Below are 20260 nucleotides of genomic sequence, written 5' to 3' on the forward strand. Positions count from 1 at the left end.
CAGCCCTTCCAGGTAAGAGAGAGTCCCCAGGCCATAGTCATCCCTGAGTCAGGAGCCTGAGGGCTATGACAGCACCTCCCCTCCCAGGCCCTGGCCCTTGATCCAGCACTTGCTTTCTAGTTAAGACTTCCGGATCCTTGACAGGGAGCACGCACGGCACAAGGAGAGAAAGCATCGAGCGTCTTGGTCTGCCATTCAGCATTCACATTCCCAGTTCCCCCTGGGCTTGCCCCCGCATGGACCCCACTCCAGCCCGGCCCTCAGCACCTGAGTTCATGACCTTCTCTGGCTCGAGCCCAGGGATACAGTGTCCTGTGCCTGCTAGCTGCCTACCGCAGCACAGAAAATGCACACATGAACCCGATTCAGTCATGGGAAAGTTTTAAAGGATATTCCTTTTTTTTCCTTTTTGCTTTTTTTAAGTCCCGTTTCCCTGAATGAACACAAATATATAGAGATATATATCCTTTTCCTAAGGTTTGATTCCTCCCCCAAGAATAAAATAGAACATTTACAAAACAAAACCCCCCAAACCTCTTAAAAACCCTATAGAGCTTGAATATCACTATTTCTTTAAAAAATAATAATAATAATAAAAAGTTCCCAAAAGCAACAAGAAAAAAATTCAACTGATCTTGGCTCAGGGGTTTCATTCAAAACAACGAACTGGGTGTGATGAGTGGATGAGTGTGTGATGAACAGGAACAAAAGTAAAAAAAAAAAAAAAAAAAACAACAGACAAAAATGAAAACACACAGTGCAGGGATATATGAGGTAAACAGGATCTGGCCTTACATTGCAACTGGTCCAAACCAGACACCAGACACCAGTCCGAATCGGCCCGCCAGGGCTGCAGGAAAGCCCTGGGGAGTATTTGCCGCTCTCTTTCCTGATTTCCTTAGCTGTTCTTACAATTCACTTCTCTGAATGTCTGAAACCTGAGTAATTCAAGTGTTCCTTGGTTTTCCCCTGTTTTATTAAATTTTCTTTATATATATGTATATATTTTTTTTCTTCTATTTTTGGTGTTAGCTGTGGCTCCTTTGTGGATATTTCCCCTCCCCACCCGTATCTTCCACTACCCCGGCCCTGCCCGGCCCACCTTTCCACACCCTGCCCAGTCTGACCAGCTCCTGGGTGGGGGGCGGCGGGTGGGGAGTGGTGCAGTTAAGGCAATGAATTATTTGAGGTAGAAGACGTCGGGGGTGCGGATAACCCCGCTGGCCCGGCCTGGCTGCTCGCGCTGCTGCTGGTCCCACTGTTTCCTCCCCGGCTGCTGCCACCACCGCCTTTGCTGGGAGCTGAGGATGGCGTGGAGGCTGGTGGCTGAGCAAACAGCACTCCTAATGCAAGGACAGGAGGAGAGGCGTCATGGAGAGTTAAAACATTATGTGACAGGTGCAAGGGGCTCCCCAAGCAATGACTCCCTGCAAAGTCCACCCATGGACCCACCAGGACCCCCACCACCTCATCTTAGTCTGCTTCCTGTGGGGGTCTTTGCCCGGCAACCCAGCTGTTTTGTGTCCCTAGCACCACCTGGTGGCCTCATGAGCAACTGGCCTGACTACATTTTGTTTTTACAAGGAACTTTGAAACACCACTTGTACAGTTCACCATGAACACAGGTGTTAGAGAGGCAGAAACTCCTGGCACAGTTTAAAATCCAAATATAACTTTTAATCCCCAAAACTTAACCACTAAAAGCCTACTATTGACCAGGAGACTTACTGATAACATAAGCAGTTATAAACACATATTTTGATTTTTTTCTTTTTAAATTGATTTCAGACAGGAAGGGAGAGGGAGAGAGATAGAAACATCAATGATGAGAGAGAATCATTGATCAGCTGCCTCCTGCATACCCCCTACTGGGGATGGAGCCTGCAACTGGGGCATGTGCTCTTGACTGGAATCGAACCTGGGACCCGTTGGTCCACAGGCTGATGCTCTATCCACTGAGCCAAACCAGCTAGGGCTGAACACATATTTTATATTATATGTCTTATATACTGAATTCTTATAATAAAGTAAGCTAAAGAAAAGGAAATGTTAAGAAAATCATCAGAGCCCTAGCCAGTTTGGCTCAGTGGATAGAGCATTGGCCTGTGGACTGAAGGGTCCCAGGTTCAATTCCAGTCAAGAACATATGCTCAGGTTGTGGGCTCAATCCCCAGTAGGGGGCATGCAGGAGGCAGCCAATCAATGATTCTTTCTCATCATTGATGTTTCTCTCTCTCCTTCTCCCCTCCTCTCTGAAATCAATTAAAAAAATATATATATATATGAAAATCATCAGGGCCTTGCCAGTGTGGTTCAGTGGTTGAGTGCTGACCCAGGAAGCAACAGGTTGCCGGTTCAATTCCCTGTTCGATTCACATGCCTGGAGTTGCGGGCTCGATCCCCAGAAGGCAGCCAATCGATGGTCCTCTCTCATGGATGTTTCTATCTCTCTATCCCTCTCCCTTCCTCTCTCTCTCTCTCTAAAAAAAACAAAAGAAATTAAAAGAAAAAGAAAAAAGAAAATCATCAAGAAAATACATTTCCTAGCCCTAGCTGGTTTGGCTCAGAGGATAGAGCATTGGACTGCAGACTGGAAGGTCCAGGTTCGATTCTGATCAAGGGCACATGCCTGGGTTGCCGGCTCAATCCCCAGTAGGGGGCGAGCAGAAGGCAGGTGATCAATGATACTCTCTCATCATTGATGTTTCTATCTCTCCCTCTCCCTTCCTCTCTGAAACCAATAAAAATATATTTAAAAAAAGAAAATACATTTCCAGTATTTATTGAAAAAAAAAATGCATGTATAAGTGGACCCCCGCAGCCCAAACCCTTGTTGTTGAAGGGTAACTGTATTTCCGAGCACTTATTATGTGCTAAGCCCCATGCTAAGTGCTCATTATGTGCTGAGCACTGTGCCAAGTACTCACTATGTGCTGAGCACTGTGCCAAGTACTCACTATGTGCTGAGCACTGTGCTAAGGACACTACATTGATTATATACTCAGGTCTCCAAGGGAAGGAAGAACTTTGCTCACTCTAATGGCTGGACTCATGCAGGCCAAACCCGGAGGGTGCCCAGGACTCCTAAAGTAACCCGGGAGTGAAGCTGTCAAGGTGTTACCTGTATACATAATTCCGTTAATCTCCACTGACATGCTAATACTGTTGCTGCCATTGGTGCTGGTCAAGTTTGCAGCCGAGTCCTGGCGGCTCTCAGAGGCTGTGGGAGGAAGAAAAGCCACCATTTGGAATCACAAACTCATCGGTGCAATGATCATTTTCACATCTATCCATCCCCACTGGGCTTTAAGCTTCACAAAGCTGCGGACTGTATCTGCCACCAGCACACACAGGACATAATAAATATGGAATAAGAATGTATTTGTCTGACATTGGCTTTTATCATGATTGTAATTCTTAAGCGATGTTGCACACCCAAGTCATGTCATTCTTTTGAACAGCCACAAAGTCTTCCAGACGTGACTCACTCATTCCTCACTGATGGACACACACATCGCTTCAAGGCCTGTTACAACATCATGCAAATGACTGCCATGAACAAACTTGTCTAGACAGGTATCCCCTGCTTTCTGAAAATTCACACTATACCACTTGGAAAGGCTTCATAGGAATTCCCTGCTTCCAGAGAGCGGAGACACCCGCGTTTCCTTGAGCACCTGCTTGGTATCGACTGATTCTGCTGTAGATACCAAGCAGATGACCGATCAAATTTTCTCTTTTTCAGAGATTGCCAAATTGTCACCTATTTACACTCGCACCAGCAGGACCCATTTCCTCACATCCTGAGCAACAGTTGATATTGTCAAACTCTGATGGGTGAAAGCGGTGCCTCCTTGTTAACGTGCAGATCCCCATCTGGATGGAGCCGAACAGCTTTTCTTTCCCATCCTTACAAGGGGACATGTGTTTGTTGATTTTAGAGAAGGCGAAGGGAGAGGGGGAGAGAGAAACATTGATGAGAGAGAGAAACATCGATGTGAGAGAGAAACATCGATCGGTTGGACCAGAAATCGAACCTGCAACCTTTTGTTGCACAGGACGACACTCTCACCAACTGAGCCACACCGGCCAGGGAATTTACTAGTCACAACTGCCCATTTTTCCCTATCGATTTGTTTGCCTTTTTTTCTTATTGATTTGTAGGCACTTTTTTACAAAGGTTGGCTCCAAGACCCTTGTTTTATAGTTACACATGCAGAGAGCATGGAGGGTCTGGGTGGTGGGTTGATACCTTGGCTGTTGATACGAATGCTCATGGGCAGCTGGGCTGTCATAGCCAGGAAGTTCTGCTGTAGCGCTCGCTGCATGAGCCGTTGCTGCTCATCCGCCACCAGGGCCATCTTCTTTTCCGGAGGCTCCCCAGACTCCAGCTTCTCCCGAAGCTGCTCCAGGGCGGCTGCCTGGGCTGCCACGGCTGCCTGGGCTGCTGCTGCTTGCACTGCTACTGCCTGGGCTGCCACCACGGGGTGGCCCGCCAGGGAGACTGGCAGGCGACCGGGGACTGTGATGGGGATGGCCGAATCCTCCTCTAGACAGGAGAGAAGAGGAGTTGGTGGCCAAAAGGGAAGTGAGGTGGCTTGGCTCAGCCTTCCACCCACACAAGAATGAGCATTCTCTTGAATACCTCCACTGATGGAATGCTCACTCCCTCTCTGAGGGAAGTAATTTTTAAAGTTTATTTATTTAATCCTCACCCAAGGACATGCTTAGAGAGAGGAAGGGAGAGAGAAACATCGATGTGAGGATCGAACCCGCAACCCAGGTATGTACCCTGAACGGGATTGAACTGCCACCCTTTTTTCCCTCATTGATCCCTTCCACTCTGCCCTCGCCCTTTCCAGGTCTTCACCACACTATTGTCTGTGTTCATGCGTTATACATATACGCATATAAATTATCTGGTTAATCTCTCCCCCACCAATCCCTCCGCCACCTTGGAATCGAACTGCCACTTTTTGGCATACAGGACCAGGCTCTAACCACTGAGACACCCGGTGGCCTAGGCACTAACTAGGTTTCTGAATAGACACAAGTGCTATAAAACACTTTCTAAAGCAGGTGATCATACGGGTGATAACACTACTAGTTATATACTAGTATTATAATAGTACTTAGCATCAGTACTACGTAGATACTATAATAGCAAATAACGTATTATATAATACTAGTCATAACAACAAAGCTCAGAACATGTCTAAAGCACTTCCATCTCAAACAGGAACCATCTCAAAGGGCCATTTCAACAACCCCCAGTCTACTCTTATCTCCAGATGAGGAAACTAAGGCTCAAAGAGGATTCATAACTTTCCCAAGACCACAGCGCTGGAGAAAGGCTGAGCTGGGATTCGAACTCAGGCAGCCCAACTCCAAACCAGCTCCTAACCATTCCCCGCTTCTGTGGTTAAAACAAATGTCCCCGTCTTTCCCATCCACCAGGACCACTGGGTTCCACTAGGACCTGCTGTCTCTTCTTCCCCTACTCTCTCTGCTGCCTGTTGTTTCCAGGCTCTCTCATGATTCCCCTTTTATGTGTATTTTATTTTATAAGCCTTTTTATTTTTTAAAAAAATATTTTTATTGATTTTTTTAGAGAGGAAGGGAAAGGGATAGAGAGTTAGAAACATCGATGAGAAATATTGATCAACTGCCTCCTGCACGCCCCCTACTGGGGATCGAGCCTGCAACCAAGGTCCATGCCCTCGACGGGAATCGAACCCGGGATCTTTCAGTCCATGGCTCGACGCTCTATCCACTGAGCCAAACCGGTCAGGGCATGACTCCCCTTGTATCTTATCTGCTACCATCTTCCCCAGCTCCAGCATGAGACCTGGTCCACACGGACGCTTAATAACCTTTAACAGGAGCCACAGTTGAAACTCCCCAAAGCCAGGAGGGTAAACCAAGGCCCACAGAATACTGAGTGACCAATATGAGCAAGACCTAACTTTTCAGGGCCTTGTGGGGATTGCCTCAGAGCCTTGGGCCACTCCCAGGAAGTGGGGGGTCACAGCCTGTGTGGTAGAGGAAAAATAAGAACCCAGACATGCAAACCGGCCAGCACGAGTCCATACTGCCACATGTGCTATCTGTGCTCTATATTAGGAAGGATTCCAGGCTCAGGGGGAGAGAAGACTGTGATCGACTGGTGACGTCTACCATGGGTGCGAGCTAGGAATGGGGGGCTGTTTGTCAGGCATCTGCAAACCTGGGCCTGTTGCATGCTGGGCATTTTATACACGGAAGGCTCCCAACAATTCTACAAATAGGCGGCAATTGTCTCCACTTTACTCATAAGGAAATCGAGCTCAGAAAGGGACACTGAGCTACCCAGGGGCACCTACCAATAGCTTCAGAGACGGTTAAGGGTCCATTTGATAGACCCATAATGTATTCTCAATGACGTCTGCCGGGGCAGAGTGCTGAGGAAGATTCTAACGTTCAAAGGGGAAAGAATACAGTGATGAACTAACAATGTCTGTCATGGGCAAGGTGCTGAAAAAAACTACGGTGATGAACAGTGTCAGCCACAGGCAGAAGACGGGGCCAGTGCTACAAGAAATGAGTAGAAACGCACGCTCAATTAACAACTGCCTCATGTGGACTGGGAAAACGGGGATCCATTAGTAATGTCGGGGTGGGACACGTGTGCTTGATTTGTAATGTCTGCCTTGGCATAGAATCGAAGAAAAAAGTATTGATTAGTGGTGCCTGCCATGGGCTCAGGATTAGTCATGTCTGCTTGCTGTGGGCATGGGGTTTGAAAAATGTGAATTGTTTAGTAATGTTTGCCGTGAGCACAGGTTTGCCACGCTCTTTCTTCCATGACAACTTTGGAGCGGATCCACCTGTTTACCCAGAGAGGGGCACGGTACCAGCCCCACAAGCCATACAACCTGAGCTGGGAACAGCCCCTTCCTTACCTTTCTTGATCTTGGGGGCTGGGGTGATGGAGCTGCCATTGGTGCTGGTGGCCAGGCCCAGGGAGGACACGGGCAGTTTGGGTGAGGAGAGCATGTTGTGGGCACCACCTGGTGAGTAGGCGAAGAGGGAGCCCCCAAAGCTCTGGCGCCGGCCCTCCCGCCGGTTGCTGTCAATGGCCGCCTGGAGCTCATTGGGGTTGCTGAGGCCGCGTTTCTCACACTCGTAGGGGTACAGGTACTTCATGTACCTATGGGAAGGGGAGAAGGGACAAGGTGGCACCTGGGACACCTCCCGTGACTCCCTGCGGCCCTTGGCTTTCCCGCCGTGGCACCACTTCCCCGCCTCCATCGTGCATCGCTGCCAGGGAGTCGCTCGACAATGCTGAGCCAGGCTGACTGCTCCTGCTGTTCCCTATCTCAGTGCCTGTCCCCGTGATTGCCTCCCACTAATCCTTCAATACTGAATTCCAGAACCTCAGAGCCAGGAACTTCCTTAAAGCCCCACCCGAGGCTCTCAGGATCCCGACTCCTCACGCGGCCCGGCCCGTGCCTCTGCGGTCCTTCCCGTCCCGGGCCCTCTGCGCGCAGCACTCACTGGGTCCGCAGGGTGAAGGCAGCGCTGGTGATGGACGTGGGCAGGTTGAGGCCCTTGGTGATCTCCCGCCACAGCTTCTTATTGATCACCTCCACCAGGCCGCCCTTTTCCGTCACCAGCACATACAGCATGAACAGGTCAAGCACCTGCTTCGCCATGATGGGGATCCGGTTCACGGGCGTCCCTGTAGGGGAGGGCCAGTGTGGGCGAGGGGGATGCTGCTGCCAGGGCCAGGGCCCCACAGGCAGCAGATGCCGAGTCTATGGCTCACGCACAGGTTCAGAGCAGGGTCTCCCCAGCCGTGTGGACATCAGGGTGGGTCACGCTCTGTGGGGGCGTCTGGACACCGTGGGAAGTTGAGCAGCATCCCTGGTGCCCACCCACTCGATGCCAGGAGCACCCCCGGTAATGACAACCATAGATATCCCTGGCATTGCCCAGTGTTTCCTGGGACAGATCGCCCCAGGTGAGACCCACCCCCTGCTCCAGGCCGTACTAAGGTAACAGCTCTGCCTCAGTTTCTTTTTAAAGATTTCTTTTTATTGATTAAGGGCGAGGGAGACAGAGAGAAGCTCTGATGTGAGAGCAAGATATCGATTGGCTGCCTCCTGCTCGCCCCCTACCAGGAATTGAGCCTGTAGCCTGGGGCATGTGCCCTGACTGGGAATCGAACCAGCAACCTTTCAGTACATGGGATGATGCCCAACCAAGCGATCCACTGACCAGGGCAGGGGTCCTCAAACTTTTTAAACAGGGGGCCAGTTCACTGTCCCTCAGATTGTTGGAGGGCCGGACTATAGTTTAAAAAAAAACTATGAACAAATTCCTATGCACACTGCACATATCTTATTTTGAAGTAAAAAAACAAAACGGGAACAAATACAATATTTGTATTTGCATGTGGCCCGCGGGCCGTAGTTTGAGGACCCCTGGACCAGGGCCTGCCTCCGTCTCCTTATCAGTGATCTGGCTCATTGCTCAACTCAACTGAGGGGAGAAGACGAGTGTAGAGGGGGAGATGCTGGGGGCCAGTCTGGGGAGGAGCACGAGAAGCGCAGCCTCTGTTGTTCCTACTCCCATCACCACCCACAACAGCTGCCAAAACAACCCGCCCGAGCTCCCAGAGGCCCGCTCCTCCAGGCTGGTTTGCGTGTGTGGGGAGGGCCGTAGTCAGGGAGAGACCTTGGTTAATCCACTTACAGCAGTGGTTCCAACGTGGCGCACACGCCCCACAGGGGGCACTTGGAATTTCAGGGGGGCCATCTGAGAATGAGTTATTAACGGCGAATTTTTTGCATGTCTTATGGTGCTAGGGGCCTCATGTACAGCATATAAATATATGTTGTGACCTATTCAGTTCTCTATTATAGTTTTGAAACTTTATTTGCTATATTTTCATATTACTTGACATTATTATTATTTTTTAAAACAATTTCTTAGTGATTTCTTCCTCGGTACTTCAACTGTCCTTTCGTTCTTTTATTTTTCTCTTTCATGGGTGCCATGTTCTTTGGACCATGGCACCCATGGTTTAGACCAAGTTAATGGCCTTTTAGGCTTCCTCCACGTGAATAGGAGTTCACTTTTTATATAATAAGAATTATATGTCACGGGGGGGGGGGGGGCATCAGGATTTTAGGATGCTTAGGTGGGGCATGGCCACAAAAAGGTTGGGAACCACTGACGTAGAGAGTGGGGCAGTGAGCTAGCCCAGGGAGACAGGGAGGTGGGGCAGCCCCGGAGGGGAAGGTGGTGGGCTGCCCAGGGAGAAAGGGCAGTGGGCTGCCCAGGGAGACAGGGAGGTGGGGCAGCCCCGGAGGGGAAGGTGGTGGGCTGCCCAGGGAGGAAGGGCAGTGGGCTGGCTCAGTGAGGGGAGGACTGCCCCCTGCAGATAGGCCTGCTCCCCTTCTGCCCACCTGACCTTCTATATCCTCTTACCCAGAAGTTCCCAGCCTCAGAGCCTTCAGATCTCAGTGTGGCCTGTCTGGCACTTTCCGGGCCAAGGGTAGAGAAGGGCCCCTTCAAACCTCTGTCCCTGGCAGTGGGATCCTGGGCATACTTTCTATGCACCCCTCGCCCTGCCCTGCTCACTTGGATCCTCCATGCCCAGCCTGGCATAGAGCGAGCATTCCATAAACAGTGAAGGCTGACAAGCTACATCTCAGCCTAAGGGTCATGCTTACCGCCCACCCGCCGCCCCTTTAGAGATGGGCAAAGGGGGGCTGCAGAGTGTGACCTGATGGAGGAAGGTTCGAGGGAGGGGCCAGCTTGCCTGTCCCACGGGCCTGGACGACACCGTCCACCTCTGGACATTCTAGAACCACCTCCCACCACCTTTTGACTGCTTTCTGGCCCTTCTCACGTTGCAAAATCCCCAATGAACTGAGAACCACAGGAAAATGGACCTCAGACCTTCCCCCATCGCCCCAATTTCATTTTCAGCCCACGGGGGAGAGAGAAAAAGCAACACCAGTGTCAGCACACTCGGCTGGAGATGTGGTCACAGCGCCATCCTGCCTGGACACAGATTCAGGCTCTGCCTGGTGGGGGTGGGGGTGAATGAAGGAATCAGATCCTCCGGGCTCTGCCGCAAGCAGGCCAGTGGGGCCTGGACGGATGTTTATAGAAGGAGGGGGCTGGGAGAGCACAGAGAGGCATTGAGGGTGGGCAGTGAGGGCTGTGGGGGAGATAAGAAAGGGTGGAGAGGTCGTCAGGGAAACAGCAGGAGGGTGGGGTAAGGCTCTTACTTTGTGACCCTCTGTCTGGAGGGCAGCTGGTGAGATGCAGGACACGGTGTCCTGGGTGAAGGGGGTCTGACAGATTCTCTCCCCCAAAGGCCCCCAATTACAGGGGAGGAGGGTCCAAGATGGCAGGGATGAGAGGGCCTTGGAGCTGGGTTTTGAGAAACACATAGGAGTTTGCTGCCGCCTACCCTCCAGGAGCACCGGTCTTGGTGAAGAAGGCAGGACTGGACACAGACCCTCACAGCCCTGGTTGGCCAGGGGCTGGACTGATGTATCTGGGGCCTCCCAGCCTCACCCACAGCCAGGGGCAGTTCACAGTGCCTTCTAAGACACCAGGTGGCTGGTCTTGGGTAAAATGGGTGGACTCCAGGCCTGGAAACTCTGAACCCCATGGCAGGGGGGTAGGAGGGAGGACCCAGGCAAGTGTGGACAGGCCGATAAAGAGAGCAGGGGGCTCTCTCTGACCACACAGGGGACAGCAGCCCTGGCGGGGCTGGACCGGACGATAACACGATAACATGAGAGGGGCCCCTACCCCGGGGCTGGATCTACATTCTTCCATCCCAGCACAGGAGGGGTTAACTCAGAGGCTGCAGCCCCCTCCCCTTTCATCTCCTTCCCTCTGGGCCTGACCAGGCCTGTGTTTATAGAAGCTACTGGTGAGGGAGGGGTGGGCAGAGGCCCAGGACAAAGCAGCCGGGGCCAGGCCCCTGCAATGGCCTGAGTGGACCCTGCAGCCCGCTGGCCCCACCCCTTCCTGCCTCTGTGGCTCCAAGGCCATGTGCCCTCCCTGGGCCTGTTTCCTTCTGAGCAGCGGGATCGTCAGAACCCCCCACGGCGGCTGTCCAGGGTCAGAGGAATGAGCCCCCCTGCCGTGGGCGTTCCTGTTCCTACAACAGGCCTGTGGTCCTCCCTGTGGCAGCTCCAAGCTGAGGGCGAGGCCCGTGGGCGGGGGAGTTCTGGGGGCCCCCTAGCTGCCCCTGTCCTCTCTGAACCTGGGTCACCCCAAATGCCTCTGCTCTCCTCCACTGTCTGGGCCTCAGTTTCCCCACCAACTCACTCACTCGCTCACTCACACCAGTCCCCGCTCCTGTCACTGTTCTCAGGGCCCAGACGTTTCCTGTTGGGGCCTGGGTTGGTGTCCATCTCACCCCAGACCAGGGGGACGTGAGGGGATGGGCTGCAGTGGCAAGGTATACTGTTGGCACTCAATAAATGCAGCTTGGTATTCAGTATGTTTGGGGCATTGCAATCAGCAGGGACTGACTGTGGCCCATCTTACAGACAGGGGGACTAAGGCCCCGGAGGAGCAGGGGAGGGGCTGTGGCACCAGAGGGCACTCTAAGCCACGAGAGCTGAAGCCTGCGTGGGGAGCTTCTGTCCTGTTGCCCTAGCGCCCACTTCCCACTTGCCCACCTGTGAATCCAACCCACTCTCCGAACAGAGGCCAGCCCCACCCTGCGTGGGGGATCCTGGGAGCCAGGACCCCGTCGTATCCTCCATCTCAGCAGCCAAGGAAAAGGCTGAGCCGCCCCCCCGCCCCCCACACAGCAAGGACGTGCCCCTTGGACTCCCTCAGCTGTGCCTCCCCTCAGACCACACGTGGTATGGCCACGTCTCCCCCTCAGACACCTCCGGGACGCCTCCAGCCACAGGAAACTCAGTGCCACTGACACACCAGCCCAGGCTGCGGCTGGCAGGGTCCCCCTTCCTCGTGCCCATTTCCCAGCACTTCCCAGCAGGCAGGCCTCACCTCGCTTCTGCATGAAGCTGAACAAGTCGTCCAGGAACTCCTTCCTCTTGGGGTCCCCGTCCAGTTCGTAGAGCTGTGAGGGCAAGGAGGGGAACAGTTACCTGAGGCCAGGGCTTGGCTCAGGCACCGTATCTCCACCACAAGGAGTCCACTGAGGGGCTCTGACAGGGATGGGATCTGGGGGTCCCAGCCCCAGCACCGCCCGGAGTTCAGGCATCTCCCGAGGCCCCACCAAGCAATGAGCCTGCCCCCCACTTTCAGGTGAGGACAGAGCCACCTGAGGAGTCTCCCAGGTGGTTGAAAACAACAGAGGTTTATCCTACTACAGTTCTGGGGCCAGAAGTCTGCGATCAGGTGTGGCAGGGCCAAGCTCCCTCCTGAGGCTCCAGGGGGGCCCCTCCTGCCTCTTCTAGCTTCTGGGAGCTCCAGGCGCCCCTGGACTTGTGGCTGCACCACCCCAGTCTCTGCCTTTGCTGCCACATGGCTCTCCTCTGTGTCCAAATCCCCTCTTCTTACAGGACACCTGTCACTGGGTTTAGGGCCACCTCATCTCATCACAATGTTTAACTAGTGACATTTGCAAAGACCTACTTCCAAATAAGGTCCCGTTATTTGGGCCTTAAACACATCACTTAAAAAAAATCATTTTAGAGAGAGGGGGGGAGACGGTGGGGGGAGGGGGGGACGACACCATCAATTTATTGTTGCACTGGTTTATGCATTTATTGCTTGATTCTCATTTGTGGCCTGACCAGAGATTGAACCTGCAACCTGGACGTACTGGGATGATGCCCCGGCTAACTAACCGACCGGCCAGGGCTTAGACACATCGTTTTGGGGGGACAGTTCACTCCAAACAGCATCCACCCAGGTCGTTGCCACCATGAGGAATCCTGACCCTGTCCAGGGAGTCACATGATACCGAGGCACAGAGGCAGCGGGGAGACTGCAGCCCTGGACTGTGGAGGCCTCGGGGTCTAGACTCGGTCCTGGGCACTGGCTGCCTGGGTTTGCCAGTCATCGCAGGAGGGAAAGGGCCTCCTTTTGGGGTTTGGGAGGCAGGGGGTCCCCCACCCCATTGACCATGACGTCCCAGGTGCTGGGGGAGAAAGCCAGTAGAGATCATTAAAGAGTGAGGAGGGGGGAGGCAATTGGCTGAGGCGAAGCAGTGAAAATTAAGCTCTAGGAAATACAGCACTGTGACTGCCTGGACATGGAGGGACCGGGACCACGGGGGACCTCGAAACCACCATTCAGCCCCAGCTCGGCTGGAATCATCCATCATCAGGGCCCAATAATGCCCCAATACCCAGTTCCTCCGACAGGGATATCCGGGGGCTTAGGGAGATGGGATTGTCAGGGCCAACCATTCCTCAGCCATTTTGCCCCTCTCTGGGCCTCAGTTTCCCCATCTGTGTCATGGAGACAAAATGGGGCCTCCAAGGCAAGGACTGGGGGAGACAGGAGCCCAGACCTGGGTGGTCGAGGCCTTTGTCTCCCCCTGCCGGGCCTGGCCCGGCCACATTCCTGTGCTGATTTATGGCGTCCAGGGAGGCCCATATTTCCCCGCCTGAAGGGCGTGGGCCCAGCAGGTGGACCTTCCATAAGCGTACTCACGCCAGGCCTTGTCTGTCCACTCCCTGCCCACATGACACCCCCTGTGTCCCCTCCCCACTCTCCTCCTCCCTGGCTGGGAGTGGGAATTCACGCACGCTGGTTCAGTCTGCCCTGTGGGAGATCAGGGATGCTATGTTGTTGCCAGTATCTAGGAGGTAGCTGAGCACACTGCAGCTGTGTAGGAAGTGCTAGCTAAGTGAGCCCCGCTTTCCAAGCTGCAAGGTGGGCCCAGCTAGGCAGGGAGTGGGGTCGGGTAGACTCGTGCATTGGCAGGTGCCCCCAGAACCTCGGGAGGGGACCTTATTGTGAAACAGGACCTTTGCAGATGTCATGAGCTAAGATGAGGTCACACTGGAGGCGGTGGCCCTAATCCAATGACAGTGTCCTTATAAGAAGAGGTGGGAGTCCTGACCGGTTTGGCTCAGTGGACAGAGCGCCGGCCTGCGGACTGAAGGGTCCCGGGTTTGATTCCGGTCAAGGGCATGTACCTTGGTTGCGGGCACGTCCCCAGTGGGGATTGTGCAGGAGGCAGCTGATCGATGTTTCTCTCTCATTGATGTTTCTGGCTCTCTGTCCCTCTCCCCTCTCTCTGTAAAAAATCAATAAAATATATATTTTTTTTAAAAAAAGAAGAGGTGGGACACAGACACAGAGAAGCCACGTGGGGACAGAGGCAGAGGCTAGAGAGACCAGGGCGATGTGGCCACAAGTCCAGGGACACGGGAGCCCCCAGAAGCTGGAAGAAGCAGGAAGGACCCTCCCCAGAACCTCCGGGAAGCGCGGCCCTGTGACACCTTGATTTCAGACTTCTGGCTCCTGGATACGAGAGGATAAATTATTGTTTTAAGCTGCTCCGTGTGTGGTCATTTGTCACGGCGTGGAAACTCATTGCGGGCAGCGTGTTCTCCTTTGAGATCCTGACCCAGGTGGGGCAGGGTCCACACGGCCTAAACCCCTTCCCCAGGCCCAGCCCTCACAAGACCTCGGGGCTCCTCCTGCCTCAGCCTCCCCCTCTTTAGAGGCCACTGTGCAATACACGCAACAGGGTCACCCTCAGCACCTGGAACCGTAACGGCCCTCATCGTCCAGGTGGGAAACTGAGGCTCAGGGTGGAGACCAGCTGCTCCATAACCCCTTGGCAGAGGGGGCTGGCTCAGTGGGGGTGCGGGGCTGTTAACCCCAGGCCAAATGGTGGGCAGACCCCGTGGGGCCAGGGCATAGCATGAGGCCATAAAAGGCGATGTGTGGTGAATAAGGCAGCTTTAATAGCCGTGTCATGGGCAGCTGACAACAAAGCCGGGCAATAAAGGCTGTCCTAGCTTTATGGGGCTCTGGCCCCAAGTTCCGCACCCCTGTGGCGTGTGTCCCGCCCTAGCCAGCTGGATGGGGCTGTCCGCCAGGCCACAGGAATGGGGAGCTGGGGACGGTGTCGAGACTCCTCATGGTGGTGTCCAGACCCCCCTGGTGGGCCAGTGGGCCAGGCTGCCTGTCCCCACAGGCTCTCGAGTCACACGGCTGGGCCATAACACATCCTTCACCGCACCCCAGCCTGGTTCCCTGGCTGAAACCCTGCCCCCCTCAAGGTGGACAAGAGGCGCTGAGATCGGCCACCTGCCATACCCAGGGCCACAAACCCAGGCTGGGGACTGGGCCAAACCTCCGGGACTCCTCCTTGGGGCTGAGGCCTGAGACAAGGGCCCCGCTCTCCTCCCTGAGACCAAGTGCCAGGCACCGAGGATGAGTCTCACTGTGGCTTTTGTCTGATTCTAAGGATACCCATCCCTGCAGCCCACGAGGTCCCACAGACCCAGCCAGCCCGGTGCCGTCTCACCTCTCACCTGGCCACTTGCTGCTACTCAAACCCGTCAGCAGGTTCCACCTCCCGGCCTGTGCCCTGGCAGTTCCACCCACCTGGAATGCCTTTCCCAGGTCTGCCCCAGCTGGCTTCCCCTTCATCCAGAGGTCCCACAGCTCAAACATCATCACCACCAAGGGCCCACCCCTCCCTGAAAGAAGCCCCCGCCCTCCGATATCTCAGCCACAGCCCCGTCTCTCCCGAACACTCTGCTCTCACTTGGAACACCTTTACTGATGAGGATGGTTTCCTTACTCACCCCCATTCTCCTCCAACCTAACCCTCCTGTCACCCGACCCACATGGATTCATACCCTGGTGGTCTGGTCCCCTGTCCTTCAGCCCCAGCAGAATGTTGGGGATTTTGTATCTTTTGTCCCCAGTGTCTAGAATTGGTCACCCAGCAGACACCCATTAAATGGACCTGGGTTCCTCAGTGCCGCATCTCATCCTTTCCCAAATCCAGCTACACCCAAGCCAGGGCCATGCTGGGCCAGCTGTGACCTCGAGTGGGTTCACTTCCTGCCCTGTGACCCTTCTTAGGCCTCAGTTTGTTCAGCTGTGAAATGGGTGCAAAAGTTCAAGAATGTGAGATGTGGATGTGAAAGCCCGGGTTGGAGGCACCCACAGATGCTCCCTACGTGCATGGCTCCCTTCTCTTCCACCTGCAGGCCGGGGCGCCAGGACACACACAGCCCCTCTGCCTCTAGTGGGCTCAACCCAGTGTTGGTGTCCACCCACAAATTACTAAGCTGGGCTGACTATGTATCCCTCTCCCCCTCCCTAGCACCAACCACTGCACGAAGGAGAAACTGAGGCTCAGAGTGGGTGGGGCCCAGCCTGCCCGCCCCCACCCCCCCCAGCAGCCAGAGGGGCTTTTCCAGCTTGCCCCTCCCCTGCCCTACAGTCGGGACTGTCTCTGCTTTCTGAGCAAAACAAGCACCCTCTCTCGCCGCCAGGTCTTGCATTGACTGTTCCCTCTCCTGGAATGCAGTTCCCCAGATCTCTGCAGTCAGTCCCTCCTTCCAGCCCAAACATCACCTTCTCAGGGAGCCACCCCCCCCCCAGCCCTCCCCCGCCTCTCCTTACCCTCTGACCCCTTCATCTGCTCTAGTTTCCTTCCGAGTACTTTGCACAAAGAGCTCAAATCCACAGGTCCTGACACTCCCCTTGCTCTAGGCCCAGCCTGAGGGTATGGGGGAGGGCGAAGAGGTGCTAGGACCCACAGGGGAGATCCCCCAGGAGGGGCCACAGGACAGCCCAGGGAGGAGGAAACAAAGCCAGGAGGTCTCAGGGCTCAGGTGGGGGTGGGGGGTAAGCAGGAGGAAAAGTGAGGTAACCATCCCAACCCCAAGGGTTTGGTGGGCAAACAGGAAATTCTTGTTTGTGGCCAAACAGTGAGCATTTTCCCCACAGCCAGGCAGGTTATACTGCTGACCGCCGCCCCTCCCCGTCCTGGAGCTGAGGGGGTCCTTTGGAGCCAGAGAGCTCACCCTAGTGTGGGGACCCCTCCCAGCCTGCTAGCCTGGAGAGGAGAGAAAGGCCACTGTGTCCACTAGCAAATCCACAAGTGACAAGTTGGGGCAGGGGGGCCACTACCAGGGCCCAGCCCACACGTCTCCTCCCCAGGCCCTGCTGGGCCGGGCCAAGGCCACATTTCCAGACCAGCTAGCTCCCAGCCTGCCAAGGGGCCCAGGGCCGTATTAGTCCTCAGGGGCCCAGGCTGTAAAGAAAGAGCCGGAGGGCCCCCGGGAGGACCTTTGCTCCCTTAACGGTGTCTGCTCAGGCCCCCTTCCGCCACCCAGGCGGCTCCAAAGTCCACAGGGCCCCACCTCCAGAGGAGGCCACTGGGCTGGCGGGGGGACCCCAGGAGCGAGGCTGCTCTCCTTGAAGGCGGGAAACCAAGGAACTGCCGTGCCCAGCACTCGGGGGCTGTGCAGGAGCCGACGAGCCACCCAGTCTCTCAAGAATTAGCCGGAGAAACGCTGAGAACGGGTGGTTTTTAAAAAAAGGCCTATTTTTGTACCATCCAATGCAGCTTCTAGGAAACCAGAGAAGTGTGTCTTTCTTCACGTCCAGACGCGGGTTTGCAAGCACTCAGCTCGGGCGGGAACAGACCCGCCCGCAGCGCCTGTGTGCCCGGCGGGACCGCCTCGGGCATTCCTGAGCCATTCCTGAGCCACCGAGGGTCAGAAAGGAAGGACAGATACCATCGCAGGGCAGGAAGCAGGGGAGCATGCCGGAAGCTAGGCTGGCGCAGAGAGGTTCTGTGAAGGGAGGAGGACAGTGAAGGAGCAGGGAGCCTGCAATCTGGGCTGGAGTCAGCCCAGGGGCTTTAGTGCTTAAACTCACACACTTTTTCTTGAATTCTCTGAACAAAATATTTATGGAGGTGAAATTCACATAACACAGAATTCACCAACTGGAAGTAAACAATTCAGTGCCATTTAGTGCATTCGCTATATTGCGCAACCACCACCTCTAGCTAATCCCAGAACATTCCATCACCCCCCTCCCCCTCCCCCTCCCCAGCCTCTAGCAAACCACTAATCCACTTTTTGTATCTGGATTTGCCTGTTCTTGACAGTTTACATGGAACCACACATGATGTGGCCTTTGTGTCTGGCTTCTCTCACTGAGCACTATGTGTCCAAGGTCCACCCATGTTGTAGCAAGTGTCAGCACCTCGCTCCTTTTCATGGCTGTGTAATATTCCACTGTGTGGGTAGGGTCTCGTTGTGTTTATCTGTTCATTGGCGACAGACACTCGGTTTGTTTCTAAACTTTGACTCTTGTGAATCATGCTGCTCTGAACACCTGTGTATAATTTCACCTATTTTAACATCCTTTGGGTTTGGGACAAGAATTGATTCACTGTAGTAACTTCCAAAAGCAAAATGAAACTACAGTGAAACAAAGTAGAGAAGGTGGCGGGCTGGTTTTTACCCCCCAGTTCCTATAAAACACCCGCGAGCAACCAGGATGGTAGATGACACCTCCTTGCAGCCTCCAGGGTCTGACGGGCTTTCATGTTTTTGCGTCAAGAGCAGGCCGTGCCTCCCCGGCTCAGAAGCCAACCACGGCTTCCCTGATTGCTCTCAGGAGAAAAATCCAAACTGCCAGCCTGCCAGGCCCAAAGCCAGCTGGCTCATGATCTCCAACTCTTGTCCCCACGCTCACTCTACTCCACTCACACCAGCCTCCTCGCTTCCCCCCACACCCAGTCCTGCCCACCTGGAGTCCCCCTCCTCCAACCTTAGCCTCTCGCAGGCCTGCAGCTCCGACCCCCAAACCAGGCCAACACTGTCACGGTCCTGTGATTGTGCATTTATTTTGGGATGGCTTCTTCCTGTCTTTCTCCTCTTTCTTCCCACCCAGAAGAGAGCCCCCAAGGGCATAATTGGGGTCTTTGGGTACTGGGCAAAGACCCCGGTATACAGCAGGAGCCTACTAATGAAGGGAGGAGGGAGCACACTCACACCGCCTGGGTCTGTCCTCATCTGATGTCCCCCTCCCAGCGCTCCCTGCCCGCCCACTGATAAAAACCCCTCCTCACATTATGGGACACTGGTGAGGCCCTTCACAGCCGCCCAACCAGGATGACTCAGCACGCACAGCCGTTGCCAGGGCCCCAGGTGCTGGGAGTAGTGTCCCTGGGGGCCTCTCAGCCTCCCCCATTCACAGAAACGCCCACAGCTGCTGATGGGAGGGGGCTGGTGGGGCAGAACCCCACAGCCTCCTGTGCCTCCTGTGGGATCAGGAAAACTGCAGAGGGCAGAGGGCAGAGGGCGACCAGGTTCACACCAGCCACCTGCTAAGTGCTCGATCCACCCTTTTCAACGTGCACCAGGGCAGGGCGTCCAGGGCCCAGTGTGCACACTCCTCACCCAACAGCATGAGGCCCAGAGATGGCAAAACCGAGCCCTGAGGCCAGGTCTTGCCCGCTCCCACAGAGACCCCAGAGCAGGGACAAACAAATGGTCGAATGAGTAAAATATCGGAATGGGGCTCAGTGAGGCTGGGGAAGAGGTCATTGGGGGCAGAAGAACCTGGAGTCTGAAACCTTCCCTGCCCCTCAGCCCTCAGTTTATCTGTCACGAGGGAGGGGTGAGCAACATGATCAGGAAGCCGTCAAAGCAGCCTCGCAGCTGCAAGGGCAGCAGGACTCGGCCCCCAGGAGGCCAGCCCAGGAGGGCACCGGAGGGTTTGAATTTGAAACTCCCAGGACACCACAGAGAGGAGGTGGAGGCTGAGTGAGAGCTGTCAGCCCACGGGGTTTGGGCCAGGACAGACCAGCAGCCATTACTGAGCACCTGTAGCTCAGGCCAACGCGGGCTGCTGAGGATGCAGTGCCTTTCAGAGGTCCAGATGCCCCTTGGGGCCCAGGCCAGCCAGGGAGATGACCAGCAGGCGGGAATCCCATGGGAGCTGGGTCTTCTGAAGAGGGCAGGGCAGAGTTGATGGCTGTAGGGGCTTAATCAATGTCTGTGGGACTTCAGGCCTCTCCCAGGAGTCACCCCCCTGTGCACCTGACCCTGAGGGCACCCCCACCGGCCACTTGGCCCTTTCGCTTCCTGTCAGCGCTCCCGGCAGGGCCTCCTCCACGCAGATGCTGCAGGGGCCCCGCCCGGCCTGAAGGAAATTGGGGAAGTGATTCTAGGCAGGGCAGCAACATCTGTCTGCTCGGGCACCCCTCCCCAACTGGCCACATGCCCTTTCTCTGAAAAGAAATAGCACCCGCACCCACCACAGATAT

General features: G+C 54.8%; 1 protein-coding gene across 1 annotated transcript in view; it reads right to left on the reverse strand.

The window, feature by feature from the left end:
• Positions 1-1022: 1022 nt before the first annotated feature.
• ARID3A (AT-rich interaction domain 3A) overlaps positions 1023-20260 on the reverse strand; it is a 36444-nt gene continuing 17206 nt past the window's right edge. The window contains exons 4-9 of the mRNA XM_081093444.1: positions 12034-12106; positions 7537-7720; positions 6942-7189; positions 4253-4549; positions 3122-3220; positions 1023-1343 (exon numbers count right to left, since the gene is read on the reverse strand). Coding sequence (XP_080949570.1) covers positions 1168-1343; positions 3122-3220; positions 4253-4549; positions 6942-7189; positions 7537-7720; positions 12034-12106 — 1077 coding nt within the window. The 3' untranslated portion in view covers positions 1023-1167. The remainder of the gene's footprint in view (positions 1344-3121; positions 3221-4252; positions 4550-6941; positions 7190-7536; positions 7721-12033; positions 12107-20260) is intronic.

This window comes from Myotis nattereri (genome assembly GCF_964212035.1).
Source record: "Myotis nattereri genome assembly, chromosome: 5".
In the NCBI taxonomy this organism is placed as follows: domain Eukaryota; kingdom Metazoa; phylum Chordata; class Mammalia; order Chiroptera; family Vespertilionidae; genus Myotis; species Myotis nattereri.